The sequence below is a fragment of the Lucilia sericata genome, unplaced genomic scaffold (assembly GCF_015586225.1).
Source record: "Lucilia sericata isolate MDLA Ls3-8-SP2 unplaced genomic scaffold, ASM1558622v1 Contig000728F_arrow, whole genome shotgun sequence".
Lineage (NCBI taxonomy): Eukaryota > Metazoa > Arthropoda > Insecta > Diptera > Calliphoridae > Lucilia > Lucilia sericata.
This window is the reverse complement of record NW_023994727.1, coordinates 178,115-190,878: the sequence shown is the minus strand read 5'-3', so window position 1 is coordinate 190,878 and position 12,764 is coordinate 178,115. Positions and strand designations below refer to the sequence as shown.

Here is a 12,764-nt window from a genome sequence, read left to right as displayed (position 1 = left end):
CATGCCGAATCTTATATACCCACCATCAAATCATCCTTATTAATAAATTTTGATATTATCGATCTAGTTTGAATCATATGTTGATATTAATATGAACATCAGGGACATATTTGGAAGAGGGCCAAGGGCTTAAGCATGGACCGTGCTATTCCGAATTAAAAATATTAATTTTCTTTGACCCAATATTTATAACCAAAAACTGTTTTTTTGTAAGAGTGGTTATATTGAGGGTAGAGTCAATTATGGACCTTTCCTTGTCGGTTTATACAATAATTGTGTGTATCTAATGTCGCTGTACTCGTATTTTTAATTCAGTCATGAGGTTTAAAGTAATTTTCTGAAGAAAGCCGAAAATGGGGGTTTGATAGTTATCGACCGATCTTCATCAAATTCAGTTGAAAAATTTCAGTTCCTATAAAACTACCGTAATTTGGAAGAACTTTTGAGTCACACATGAGCGTTTAAGTGATTTTCTGGAGCGAATCAATTATAGACCGATTTAAATAAGGACCGATCCTTATAAAATTTGATAGAGAGGTTTTGGCTCGCACGAAATTTGTTTATGTATAATTTTACCGCTGTACTCACATTTTTGAGTCAGTAATGAGCGTTAAAGTCATTGTATAAAGTAGACCTTATTAGGGGGTTAGGGTCAATTATGGACACATCCTCATAAAATTTAAGAAAATGATTTTAGTTCCTATAAAACTTTTTTATGTCGAATTTTATTGTTATGCATATGCTTCTTAAGGTAGATATGAGCATTAAAGTCCTTTTCTGAAGGGGACCTTATAGGAGGTAGGGTCAATTATGGACCGATCCTTATAAAATTCTACGAAGAGATTTATGTTCCCATAAAACATGTTTGTGCCGAATTTCACAGCTATTGATGCTTCTCTTAGCCAGTTATGGGCGATAAAGTCATTTTCTGAAGGGTACTTTATATGGGGGTAGGGTCAATTATGGGCCTATCCTTATAAAATTTTACAAAGAGATTTATGTTCCCATAAAATATGTTTGTGCTGAATTTCACCGCTATTGATGCTTCTCTTAGACAGTTATGGGCCATAAAGTCATTTTCTGAAGGGGACTTTAAATGGGGGGTAGGGTCAAGTATGGACCGATCCTTATAAAATTTTCGAAGAAATTTACGTTTCCATAAAACATGTCTGTGCGGAATTCCACCGCTATTGATGTTTCTCTTAGCCAGTTATGGCCGATAAAGTCATTTTCTGAAGGGGACTTTTTATGGGGGGTAGGGTCAATTATGGGCCTATCCTTATAAAATTTTACAAAGAGATTTATGTTCCCATAAAACATGCTTGTGCCGAATTTCATCGCTATTGATGCTTTTCTTAGCCAGTTATGGGCGATAAAGTCATCTTCTGAAGGGGACTTTATATGGGGGTAGGGTCAATTATGAGCCTATCCTTATAAAATTGTAAAAGGAGATTTAGGTTCCTATAAAACATATTTGTGCCGAATTTCACCGCTATTGATGCTTCTCTTAGGCAGTTATGGGCGATAAAGTCATTTTCTGAAGGGGACTTTATATGGGGGGTAGGGTCAATTATGGACCGATCCTTATAAAATTTTACAGTGAGATTTTAGTTCCCATAAAACATGTTTGTGCCGAATTTCACCGCTATTGATGCTTCTCTTAGGCAGTTATGGGCGATAAAGTCATTTTCTGAAGGGGACTTTATATGGGGGGTAGGGTCAATTATGGACCGATCCTTATAAAATTTTACAGAGAGATTTAAGTTCCCATAAAACATGTTTGTGCCGAATTTCACCGCTATTGATGCTTCTCTTAGGCAGTTATGGGCGATAAAGTCATTTTCTGAAGGGGACTTTATATGGGGGGTAGGGTCAATTATGGACCGATCCTTATAAAATTTTACAGAGAGATTTAAGTTCCCATAAAACATGTTTGTGCCGAATTTCACCGCTATTGATGCTTCTCTTAGGCAGTTATGGGCGATAAAGTCATTTTCTGAAGGGGACTTTATATGGGGGGTAGGGTCAATTATGGACCGATCCTTATAAAATATAACAAAGAGATTTAGATTCCCATGAAACATGTTTGTGCCAAATTTCACCGCTATTGGTTCTTCCCTTAGCAAGTTATGAGCGATAAAGTCATTTTCTGAAGGGGGCCTTATATGGGGGCTAGGCGAAATTGTGGACCGATATTGCCCATTTTCAATACCAACCAAACTGCATCAACTAAAAGTATCTGTGCAAAATTTCAGCTCGCTAGCTACTTCCATTTGGACTCTATCGTGTTTTCAACAGACAGACAGACAGACGGACAGACGGACGGACATGGCTAGATCGACTTAGAATCTAATAAGGACCCAGAATATATATACTTTTATGGGTCTTAGACGAATATTTCAATGTGTTACAAACGGAATGAAAAAAACAATATACCCCCCATCTTTTTTGATGGTGGGTATAAAACTGAAATCGCAGATTTACTGTATATGGCCTCTAGAATCAAGTGTATATGGTCTCGTTGAACTCTAATTGTTGTCGCACGGTGTATTATAGGATAATATATTTAGAAATAATTAAAATAAAAATAGTTAAGTATAAAATATTGTTCAGTCATCTGGTTCCAATTTCATTTCCATTACTATAGACGTCACCTTTTGCATGGCCTTAATTTGCTTCACAGGACTCATGCTCTGAATCGGTACCACTATCATTTTCGCAAAGCCATCAATTGGATTTTTCTCCTCTTCTTTTTCCCCTAATTTTTTTTCACAGAGTTTTTTAAAAGACTCAATGGCTCCTGTAAAATTGATTTCATCGTCTGTTTCCGGATTATTCCGCTTCCGTTTCGGAACTGTTGAAGTAGTTGGTGATGGGGAAATTGGCGAGAACTCAGATGCAGACGATTGAGATGTTGATGATTGTGATGTTGAGGATAGTGTTGTTGATGATTGAGATTCATCAAGAAAAATAGATGAAATTTGAACTGGGGACACTGTATACTGTTGGGAAGGTATGTCTTCTGTAGTGAGAGACTCTATTTCATTAGCAATGTTTTTTGAACAACGCGTTCTGAAAAAATAAAATTTTTAAATGAAAAAGCTTAGCAATTATTGTTTTTACCCACGCTCTAGGAATTATATGAGGTGCTATAAAATCCATCGTGTGCATGAGTGGCCAATATGATTCAGGCTTTGCACGACTGCCAGAAGGTAAATTTCCTTGTCTCTTTTCTCGGGCATATCGGTCTCGCAGACAAGCCCATCTTTTAATACACATTTCCTCTGCCAAAATATAATAATAAATATGTTTATAAAGACACATATGTATGCATAACATAATTATCAAACTTACCTGGAATCTGCATCTCCTTGGAAATTTGTTTCCACACATTTTTCTTTTTTTCACAAAGTTTGTAGCCTGGAGAGTATTTATTGTAGAGACACTCATTTGCCTGCACTAATAATATTAATTTTTCATCGTCCATTTTCATTTAATTAGAATTTTTAGAAAAATTGCCAATATTTTCAAATAAATTATAATACAGGACTCATATAATCGTCCATTTTCATTTAATTAGAATTTTTAGAAAAATTGCCAATATTTTCAAATAAATTATAATTTATGAAAATCCGAAATCAACAAAAAATAAACATCATTGATGGTAACTGAAATGTTTAATTTTTTTATGTTTATCCAAAAATAGTACCAAAACGACAAAAATGTACTAAGATATAAATAAATTAACATTTTGATAATTTTATAAATTACAATTTATGTTATATTTTCTTTAAAATTTTTTGTGGACATTTTAACAAAATGTGTAATAAAAATTTGAAAAGTAAACAATTTTATTAAATTTATGTAAAACTAGCTTATTACCCGCTACTTTGTTAGCGAGGGTTTTTATAGAATGAGAAATATGTTGGCTCTTCATTTAGCAAGGAAAAAATAATATGTTTTACAAAAATTACAAATTTTTAAATATTGGTAATTCTCTAATTTGAAGAAATGATGATTGTATATGTGTACTCAATTTTAAGTACTTAAAAGTCCACTTTTATAGATTCTCATTTACTCCGGGCTCTATATGCTTAATTTCATGTTTTTAGGTTGAATTTTATAGAAAACTCAAAAAGTACCAATCGAAGGACGAAAAAGTGCCAAAAAGTTCACTTTTATAGATTCTCATTAACTAAGGCCTCTGCATGCTTAATTTCATGTTTCTAGGTTTAATTTTATGGAAAACTCAAAAAGTACCAGTCGAAGTACGATAAAGTACCAAAAAGTCCCCTTTTATAGATTCTAATTTACTCCAGGCTCTACATGCTTAATTTTATGTTTCTAGGTTAAATTTTATAAAAAACTGAAAAAAGTACCAGTCGAAGAATGAAAAAGTACAAAAAAGTCTCCTTTTATAGATTCTTATTTACTCCGGCCTCTACATGCTTAATTTCATGTTTCTATGTTCAATTTTATAGAATAATCAAAAAGTACCAATCGAAGAACAAAAAAGTACCAAAAAGGTCCTCTTTTATAGTTTCCAATTTACTCCGGGCTCTATATGCTTAATTTCATGTTTTTAGGTTCAATTTTATAGAAAAATCAAAAAGTACCAGTCGAAGAACGAAAAAGTACCAAAAAGTCCCCTTATATATTCTCATTAACTAAGGGCTCTGCATGCTTAATTTCATGTTTCTAGGTTTAATTTGATAGAAAACTCAAAAAGTACCAATCGAAGGACGAAAAAGTACCAAAAAGTCCCCTATTATAGATTCTCATTCACTCTGGGCTCTACATGCTTAAATTCATGTTTCTAGGTTAAATTTTATAGAAAACTCAAAAAGTACCAGTCGAAAGACGAAAAAGTTCCAAAAAGTGCCCTTTTATAGATTCTCATTTACTCCGGGCTCTACATGCTTAATTTCATGTTTCTAGGTTAAATTTTATAGAAAACTCAAAAAGTACCAGTCGAAGGACGAAAAAGTACCAAAAAGTCCCCTTTTATAGATTCTCATTTACTAAGGGCTCTACATGCTTAATTTCATGTTTCTAGGTTAAATTTTATAGAAAACTCAAAAAGTACCAGTCGAAGGACGAAAAAGTACCAAAAAGTCCCCTGTTATAGATTCTCATTTACTAAGGGCTCTACATGCTTAATTTCATGTTTCTAGGTTAAATTTTATAGAAAACTCAAAAAGTACCAGTCGAAGGACGAAAAAGTACCAAAAAGTCCCCTATTATAGATTCTCATTTACTCTGGGCTCTACATGCTTAATTTCATGTTTCTAGGTTAAATTTTATAGAAAACTCAAAAAGTACCAGTCGAAAGACGAAAAAGTACCAAAAAGTCCCCTTTTATAGATTCTCATTTACTAAGGGCTCTACATGCTTAATTTCATGTTTCTATGTTAAATTTTTTTTATAGAAAACTCAAAAAGTACCATTCGAAAGACGAAAAAGTACCAAATAGTCCCCCTTTATAGATTCTCATTTAATAAGGGCTCTACATTTTATGTTTCTAGGTTAAATTTTATAGAAAACACAAAAAGTACCAGTCGAAAGACGAAAAAGTACCAAAAAGTCCCCTTTTATAGATTCTCATTAACTAAGGCCTCCGCATGTGGCCTCCGGTAGGTTAGTGGTTAGTGTTCATGTCTGGTAGACCGGAGGTGGTGGGTTCGATTCCCACCTGAGACACTGGTTAAGGAGCGCACAACAGGCCCGACAGAGGCCTAGGTGTATTTCTTCGGATTTGATGTATATACATCCTCCTTTCAAACTAACTAACTAAGGCCTCCGCATGCTTAATTTCATGTTTCTAGGTTAAATTTTATAGAAAACTCAAAAAGTACCAGTCGAAGGACGAAAAAGTACCAAAAAGTCCCCTATTATAGATTCTCATTTACTCTGGGCTCTACATGCTTAAATTCATGTTTCTAGGTTAAATTTTATAGAAAACTCAAAAAGTACCAGTCGAAAGACGAAAAAGTTCCAAAAAGTCCCCTCTTATACACAGAAAAAAATGGAATTCAAAATCAAACAAAAAATTCATAAAGCCAAGTATTTTTTTTACTAAAATAGGACCTATCACGAAATTCGTAAAATCAAGTACTCAAATTCGTAAATTCTTTATTGAAAAAATTTCAGGATTTTTCTTATTAAAATAATATACTATTTACGAAAAACATTAATAAATAATCGCAACATTTCCAAACAATTATTTTACTGAAACAATAACACAAGTTATTAGTATTTGTACTGAAATTCAAGCAAATATGTTATCTGAAACAGTTAAATTATTTATTGTATTTTGGCAATAATAATAAGAAAATTTTTTATTGAATCTATAAAAATTTTGTTAAAAAATATATACTAAATTTTAACAAAAATTTTACAAAAAATATTTAAAACTAAAAGTAGTAAAAAAATTACATATATACTTACAACATTTTTAAGAAAACGTTTCTAATTCTAGAAACTATTATTTTGTACTGTGAAAACTGAAACACTTATACATTAAATGTTATAAACCAAATAAGAATTATATCAATTCATTTTAGTACATTCCAAAACTGGTTTTATTGTTGTATTCCATATGCTGACATAAAAATAAAACTCAAACAAAAACATTTATTGAATCAGTAAAAATATTTACTGAAAGTTAAATTTATTTCAATAAAGTGTTTGTTAGAAAATATTTTCCTTCTGTGTGAACATCAAACAAATTCGTTATAAACCCAAATAAAAATATTTATAAAAATCGAAATTAAATTTAAGCAAACGATTGTTAAGAAAAAAATTGTGCATATTTTTTTCTGTGTAGATTCTCATTTACTCCGGGCTCTACATGCTTAATTTCATGTTTCTAGGTTAAATTTTATAGAAAACTCAAAAAGTATCAGTCGAAAGACGAAAAAGTACCAAAAAGTCCCCTTTTATAGATTCTCATTTACTAAGGGCTCTACATGCTTAAATTTATGTTTCTAGGTTAAATTTTATAGAAAACTCAAAAAGTACCAGTCGAAAGACGAAAAAGTACCAAAAAGTCCCCTTTTATAGATTCTCATTTACTAAGGGCTCTACATGCTTAATTTCATGTTTCTAGGTTAAATTTTATAGAAAACTCAAAAAGTACCAGTCGAAGGACGAAAAAGTACCAAAAAGTCCCCTATTATAGATTTTCATTTACTCTGGGCTCTACATGCTTAAATTCATGTTTCTAGGTTAAATTTTATAGAAAACTCAAAAAGTACCAGTCGAAGGACGAAAAAGTACCAAAAAGTCCCCTTTTATAGATTCTCATTTACTCCGGTCTCTACATGCTTAAATTCATGTTTCTAGGTTAAATTTTATAGAAAACTCAAAAAGTACCAGTCGAAGGACGAAAAAGTACCAAAAAGTCCCCTTTTATAGATTCTCATTTACTCCGGTCTCTACATGTTTAATTTCATGTTTCTAGGTTAAATTTTATAGAAAACTCAAAAAGTATCAGTCGAAAGACGAAAAAGTACCAAAAAGAAAACTCAAAAAAGTACCTGTGTAGAACGAAAAAGTAGCGAAAAGTCCCTTTATTATTAATTTCATGTTTCTATTTCAATATCATAGAAAACTCAAAAAGGACCAGTTGGAGAATGAAAAGTACCAAAAAATATCACTTGGTACCTGGGTTCCAAATAACACCCCATTAGGATATTTAGTGTTTTTAAATTTAAAAATTTTATCTAAATTCGATCATTGTGGTTGAATAAAATCAAATTTCCCATTTTTACCCCTTTTGGTACTTTTTTCCTCCCCATTAACGAAATAAAAATTCTATTCCAAAAAGTTGCAACATCGTAGTGGGAGCCCGTTATTATGTATTCATATGTATAAGTTAATAAACCAAAAACAATGTTTTATGAAAAAAGTACCAAAAATAGGTACAATTTTAACCCCTTAAACGTCCGAATATCCAAAAAGTACTAAATTCATATTTTTATTTTTTCGTTAAGTTATGAAGGAGTCAAAAATATTTTTTGAATGTGCACTGGTTTAAAAGATACATGGGGTGCGAAAAAAGTACCAAAACACAGTTTTTACCCGTTTATTCCCTAAAGGGGCCGGATTTTAAAAAAGTACCAGACACCTGTCCGTTTATTTTTTAAATGAACGGCGATAAGCTTTAAACTGTTTTTGTATCTTTTCTAGTTTAGGAGATATAAGGTTACCGAATTTACCCGTTTTTACCCTTTTTTACCCCTTAAACATTCGAATTTCCAAAAATCCCGTCTTAGTGGATCTATTTGGCGGGAGACCAACCTTCTGTCCAAATTTCAGCTCTTTAGCTTCAACCGTTTAGGCTGAATCAGTCAGTAACGTTAGAATTTTATATATATAGATAAAATAAATATTCAAAATATTTACATATAAAAAAAAAGTACGAAAAAGGCCATTTGTGCCACAATTCTATTCAACATACAATAGTGCCATCACTGTACTAAAAATGTCACGTAAGAACGTAAAAAAAAAATATTTTATACAGGTTGGGACGTTACAGCTACGTTACATTTTATTTCGGTAACCATTTGTATTGGTTTTCAATAATCAAAAACGATCAGCTGACACGTTTTCTTACGGATACAGTACGTTACGGTTGGGTAATTCTACCTTTAGAGGACCTAAACGTACATTACAAGACGGACGGACGAACGGACATAGCTAAATCGACTCAGAATTTCATAAGGACCCAGAATATAAATACTTTGTTGGGTCTTAGATGAATATTTCTTGGTGTTACACACGGAATGACAAACTTATATATACCCTCTATCACCACTGATGGTTGTGGAGGGTATAAAAAGAATACTTATTCTTTTTCCACCATAATGCTTCTTGCAGATGATTTTTATACCCTTCACCTTCGTGAGAAGGGTATATATAAGTTTGTCATTCCGTTTGTAATTTCTATAATATAATTTTCCGACCCCATAAAGTATATATATTCTGGATCCTTATAGGTAGCGGAGTGGATTAAGCTATGTCCGTCTGTGTGTTTGTTGAAATCAGTTTTTAGAGGACCCCAGATATCGGCGAGATCCAAGTTTTCATTAATTCTGTTAGACATGCTTTTGAGAAGATCGCTATTAAAAATCAGCAAAATCGGTCCATAAATACCGGAGATATGAGCAAAAATCCGAGACAACCTCTGAAAATTTCATAAAAAACACAATTTTTTTCATGCTTATTCATTGAGTTTTCGTTTCATATGTTTGGATGGCTGTGTGTTTCATTGCCTTGTGTATATTGTTTTTGTTTCTTGGTGTATTCTGTTTCGTATGTTTGGATGGCTGTTGATTTCATTGCGTTGTGTATTTTGTTTTTGCTTTTTTTTAGTATTTCGTTTCGTATTTTTCATTGCCTTGCGTACATTGTTTTTGTTTTTTTTTTTGTGTATTCATTTTCGCATGTTTGGATGTCTGGTGGTTTCATTGCGTTGTGTATTTTGTTTTTTGTGTATTCGTTTCGTATGTTTGGATGTCTGTTGGTTTTACTGCCTTGTGTATTTTGTTTTTTTGTGTGTTTATTTCGTTTAGCGTTGTTGTTGTTCGTTTTGCTATTGCTATAATAATGATATAAACGGGAAAATAAAATAAATTAAAATTTTATAGAATTGCTATTTTTATACCCTTCACCTTCGTGAGTATATACCCTATACTTAAAGATTTTTTTACGATCGGTCTATAATTGGTCATATCTCCCATACTAGGTTCTGCCCCGAAAGTCATTTTAACAGTACTTAACTAGTTGCATTATCATATTGTGTAGAACATACATATACAGTTAATCTCAAAAATAAGTATACAGAAATACTGACAATTGGTTTTATTTAAAAAAGGATATTATTTTTTCAAAAATCAAAAAAGTAACACATTTATTTATTAAAAACAATTATGATAATTATTATTCACTACTTTTTTCCGGGTTATTTTGGTTACTTGAGTTCTTATTTAAGGTGTAGTTAAATAGGTGCAAAATTTACGTCACAAAAATAAGTATACAGATAATTTCAATATGTATTTGGCTTAATGATATTAACAAAATTCATGAAAATTTTACCTGTTTGAATGTAATTATTTTATAATAAAATATTCTGTACACTATAACATGGAAAAAATTCACTTTTTGTTCCGAAAAATTGAAATTTTTGATAATTGATCTGAATAATATTTATAAGAGCATTTTTTCCTATTTAAGAACATCTGGCTATTTAAACCCCCGGAGTTTTGGATCGGGTATTCAATAATATCCCTCGTTTGTTCATTATGATGCATTGGAAGACGATATTTTAACTTTTAAATTAATTGTTTCTTTACAATAATTGCAATCCATTGCGGAACATGGCCGTTTTTAACATATTATAGCGTTCATATTCGATATTTAACGGCGATTTCCTAAAATTTATATCTTAAAATGCGATATTAATAATATTTGTACTAGTATCCATTAATTAAAACAAGTTTTTTGGTTCCAATCATCCATTACACACTCCTAAATACTACCAATAATCGTCAAATGGTGACCATGTCAATAACTTACACTACATATCGGTTCTGAAATTGATTATTGTCCAAAATAGTAAGATTTTTATATTATATCAGGCTCAATTGGTGGTATGAATACGAATTGAACAATTTTGAACACGGATACATCTTAATTTGTTGCTAGAACAAATAAAATGTCCGATCCATAAAACATGGTTATTGTATCGAGTATATCAAGATATGATTGGTAGCATTATTGTATGCTTTGGAAATCGGAGTATTTGGAAAACCTGTTTATATTAAAGGAAATATATAGAATTATCCAAATTTTAAAGTTTATGTTGTAAGTCTTAAGAAATCGGAGTTAAATTTCGGGTTTTTAAGAACGTACTGTGTTCAAAATGGCGTTTTTAATGTTCAATAATTCTTGCAATTGTAGCAGATTTAGGCTGTTTAAATCTTGAGGTTTTTCTATTTAAGACATGGGAAAACTTACATATTTCTTCAATTAAAAAAGTATTAATATAAAAGTAGCTGGTGGAGGGTATTTAAGATTCGGCTCAGCCGAATACAGCACTCTAACTTATTTTTTATACCCTCCACCAACTACTCTTATATTAATACTTTTTTAATTGATGAAATATTTGTAGAAATAAGTTTTCACATGTCTTAAATAGAAAACCCCAAGATGCTTTAGTGACATTTAATAATTTGAATTTCCTTAAATCTTTCACGCAAATTATTAAATGTCACTAAAGCATCTTGGGGTTTTCTATTTAAGACATGTGAAAACTTATTTCTACAAATATTTCATCAATTAAAAAAGTATTAATATAAGAGTAGTTGGTGGAGGGTATTAAAAACAAGTTAGAGTGCTGTATTCGGCTGAGCCGAATCTTAAATACCCTCCACCAGCTACTTTTATATTAATACTTTTTTAATTGATCAAATATTTGAAGAAATTTGTAAGTTTTTCCATGTCTTAAATAGAAAAACCTCAAGATTTAAACAGCCTAAATCTGTTACAATTGCAAGAATTATTGAACATTAAAAACGCCATTTTCTTTTATATTATTACTAGCTATACCCAGTGTGCTTCGCTACCCTCATCGTAATGGAATAAAATAAATATCATTATTGTAAATGTATATATATCTGCAATATCAAAAATTCCCCTTTTAGAGAACTCTTTAAGTTTGATTTTATGATTCTAGTCTCAATATTACAGAAAATTAAAAAAAAACAGTTGAAGAACGAAAAAGTACCAGACAGTGCCTTTTTATATATTTATATTAAATCAGGATGACGCATGTTTAATTTTCAACCAGAAACCAAAAAAATCGCATAAAGATTTTTATACAATCAGGAAGCTACATGTCCAATTTTATGTTTTTAGGTTCAATATTATAGAAAATTCGAAAAGTATTAGTAAAAGAACAAAAAAGTACCAGAGTATTCTTTTTCAATTTTCGTTCAATTGGGATATTGCGTGTTTAATTTTATGTTTATATATTCAATATTTTAGAAAGCTCTAAAAGTACCAGTACCAGTGAAGTACGAAAAAGTACCAAAAAACCTATTTTATTTAATTTCATGTTCCTAAGTTCAATATTATAGAAAATTCAAAAAGTACCAGAAAATATTCCAGTTTAAATTTTCGTTCACTCAAGTCCCTGATTGCTTTTATAGATCCTAATTAACTCCGGGCTCCACATGCTTAATTTCATGTTTCTAGGATCAATATTATAAAAAACACAAAAAGTACCTTTTGAAGAACGAAAAAATACCAAAAAGTGCCCTTTTATAGGTTCTCACTTAATGCAGGCTCTAAACGCTTAATTTCATGTTTCTAGGTTCAATATTATAGAAAATTCAAAATGTACCTTTTAAAGAACGAAAAAGTACCAAAAAGTCCCCTTTTATAGGTCCTCACTTAATCCGGGCTCTACATGCTTAATTTCACGTTTCTAGGTTCAATATTATACAAAAATCCAAAAAGTACCTTTTGAAGAACGAAAAAGTTCCAAAAAGTCCGCTTTTATAGATTCTCATTTACTACGGGCTCTACATGCTTAATTTCATTTTTCTAGGTTAAATTTTATAGAAAACTCAAAAAGTACCTTTTGTAGAACGAAAAAGTACCAAAAAGTCCCCTATTATAGATTCTCATTTACTCTGGGCTCTACATGCTTAAATTCATGTTTCTAGGTTAAATTTTATAGAAAACTCAAAAAGTACCAG

The 12,764-nt window shown here is 31.2% G+C and overlaps 1 protein-coding gene across 1 annotated transcript; it reads right to left on the bottom strand.

Moving 5' to 3' along the window:
* Positions 1-2,609: 2,609 nt before the first annotated feature.
* On the bottom strand, positions 2,610-3,493 carry LOC119607684 (transcription factor Adf-1-like). The gene is made up of 3 exons (XM_037961744.1): positions 3,355-3,493; positions 3,128-3,284; positions 2,610-3,072 (listed from the first exon to the last, which is right to left on the bottom strand). The coding sequence occupies exons 1-3, from the start codon at positions 3,491-3,493 to the stop codon at positions 2,610-2,612; spliced, it is 759 nt and encodes a 252-aa protein (XP_037817672.1).
* Between the last annotated feature and the right edge of the window lie 9,271 nt (positions 3,494-12,764).

Excerpts from the sequence above, each read along its gene's own strand:
- LOC119607684 (XM_037961744.1), bottom strand. The coding sequence starts at position 3,493 with ATGAAAATGGACGATGAAAAATTAATATTATTAGTGCAGGCAAATGAG. Across the intron at positions 3,285-3,354 it reads CAAGGAGATGCAGATTCCAG|AGGAAATGTGTATTAAAAGA; the intron begins GTAAGTTTGATA and ends ATATTTTGGCAG. Across the intron at positions 3,073-3,127 it reads CCTCATATAATTCCTAGAGC|AACGCGTTGTTCAAAAAACA; the intron begins GTGGGTAAAAAC and ends TTATTTTTTCAG.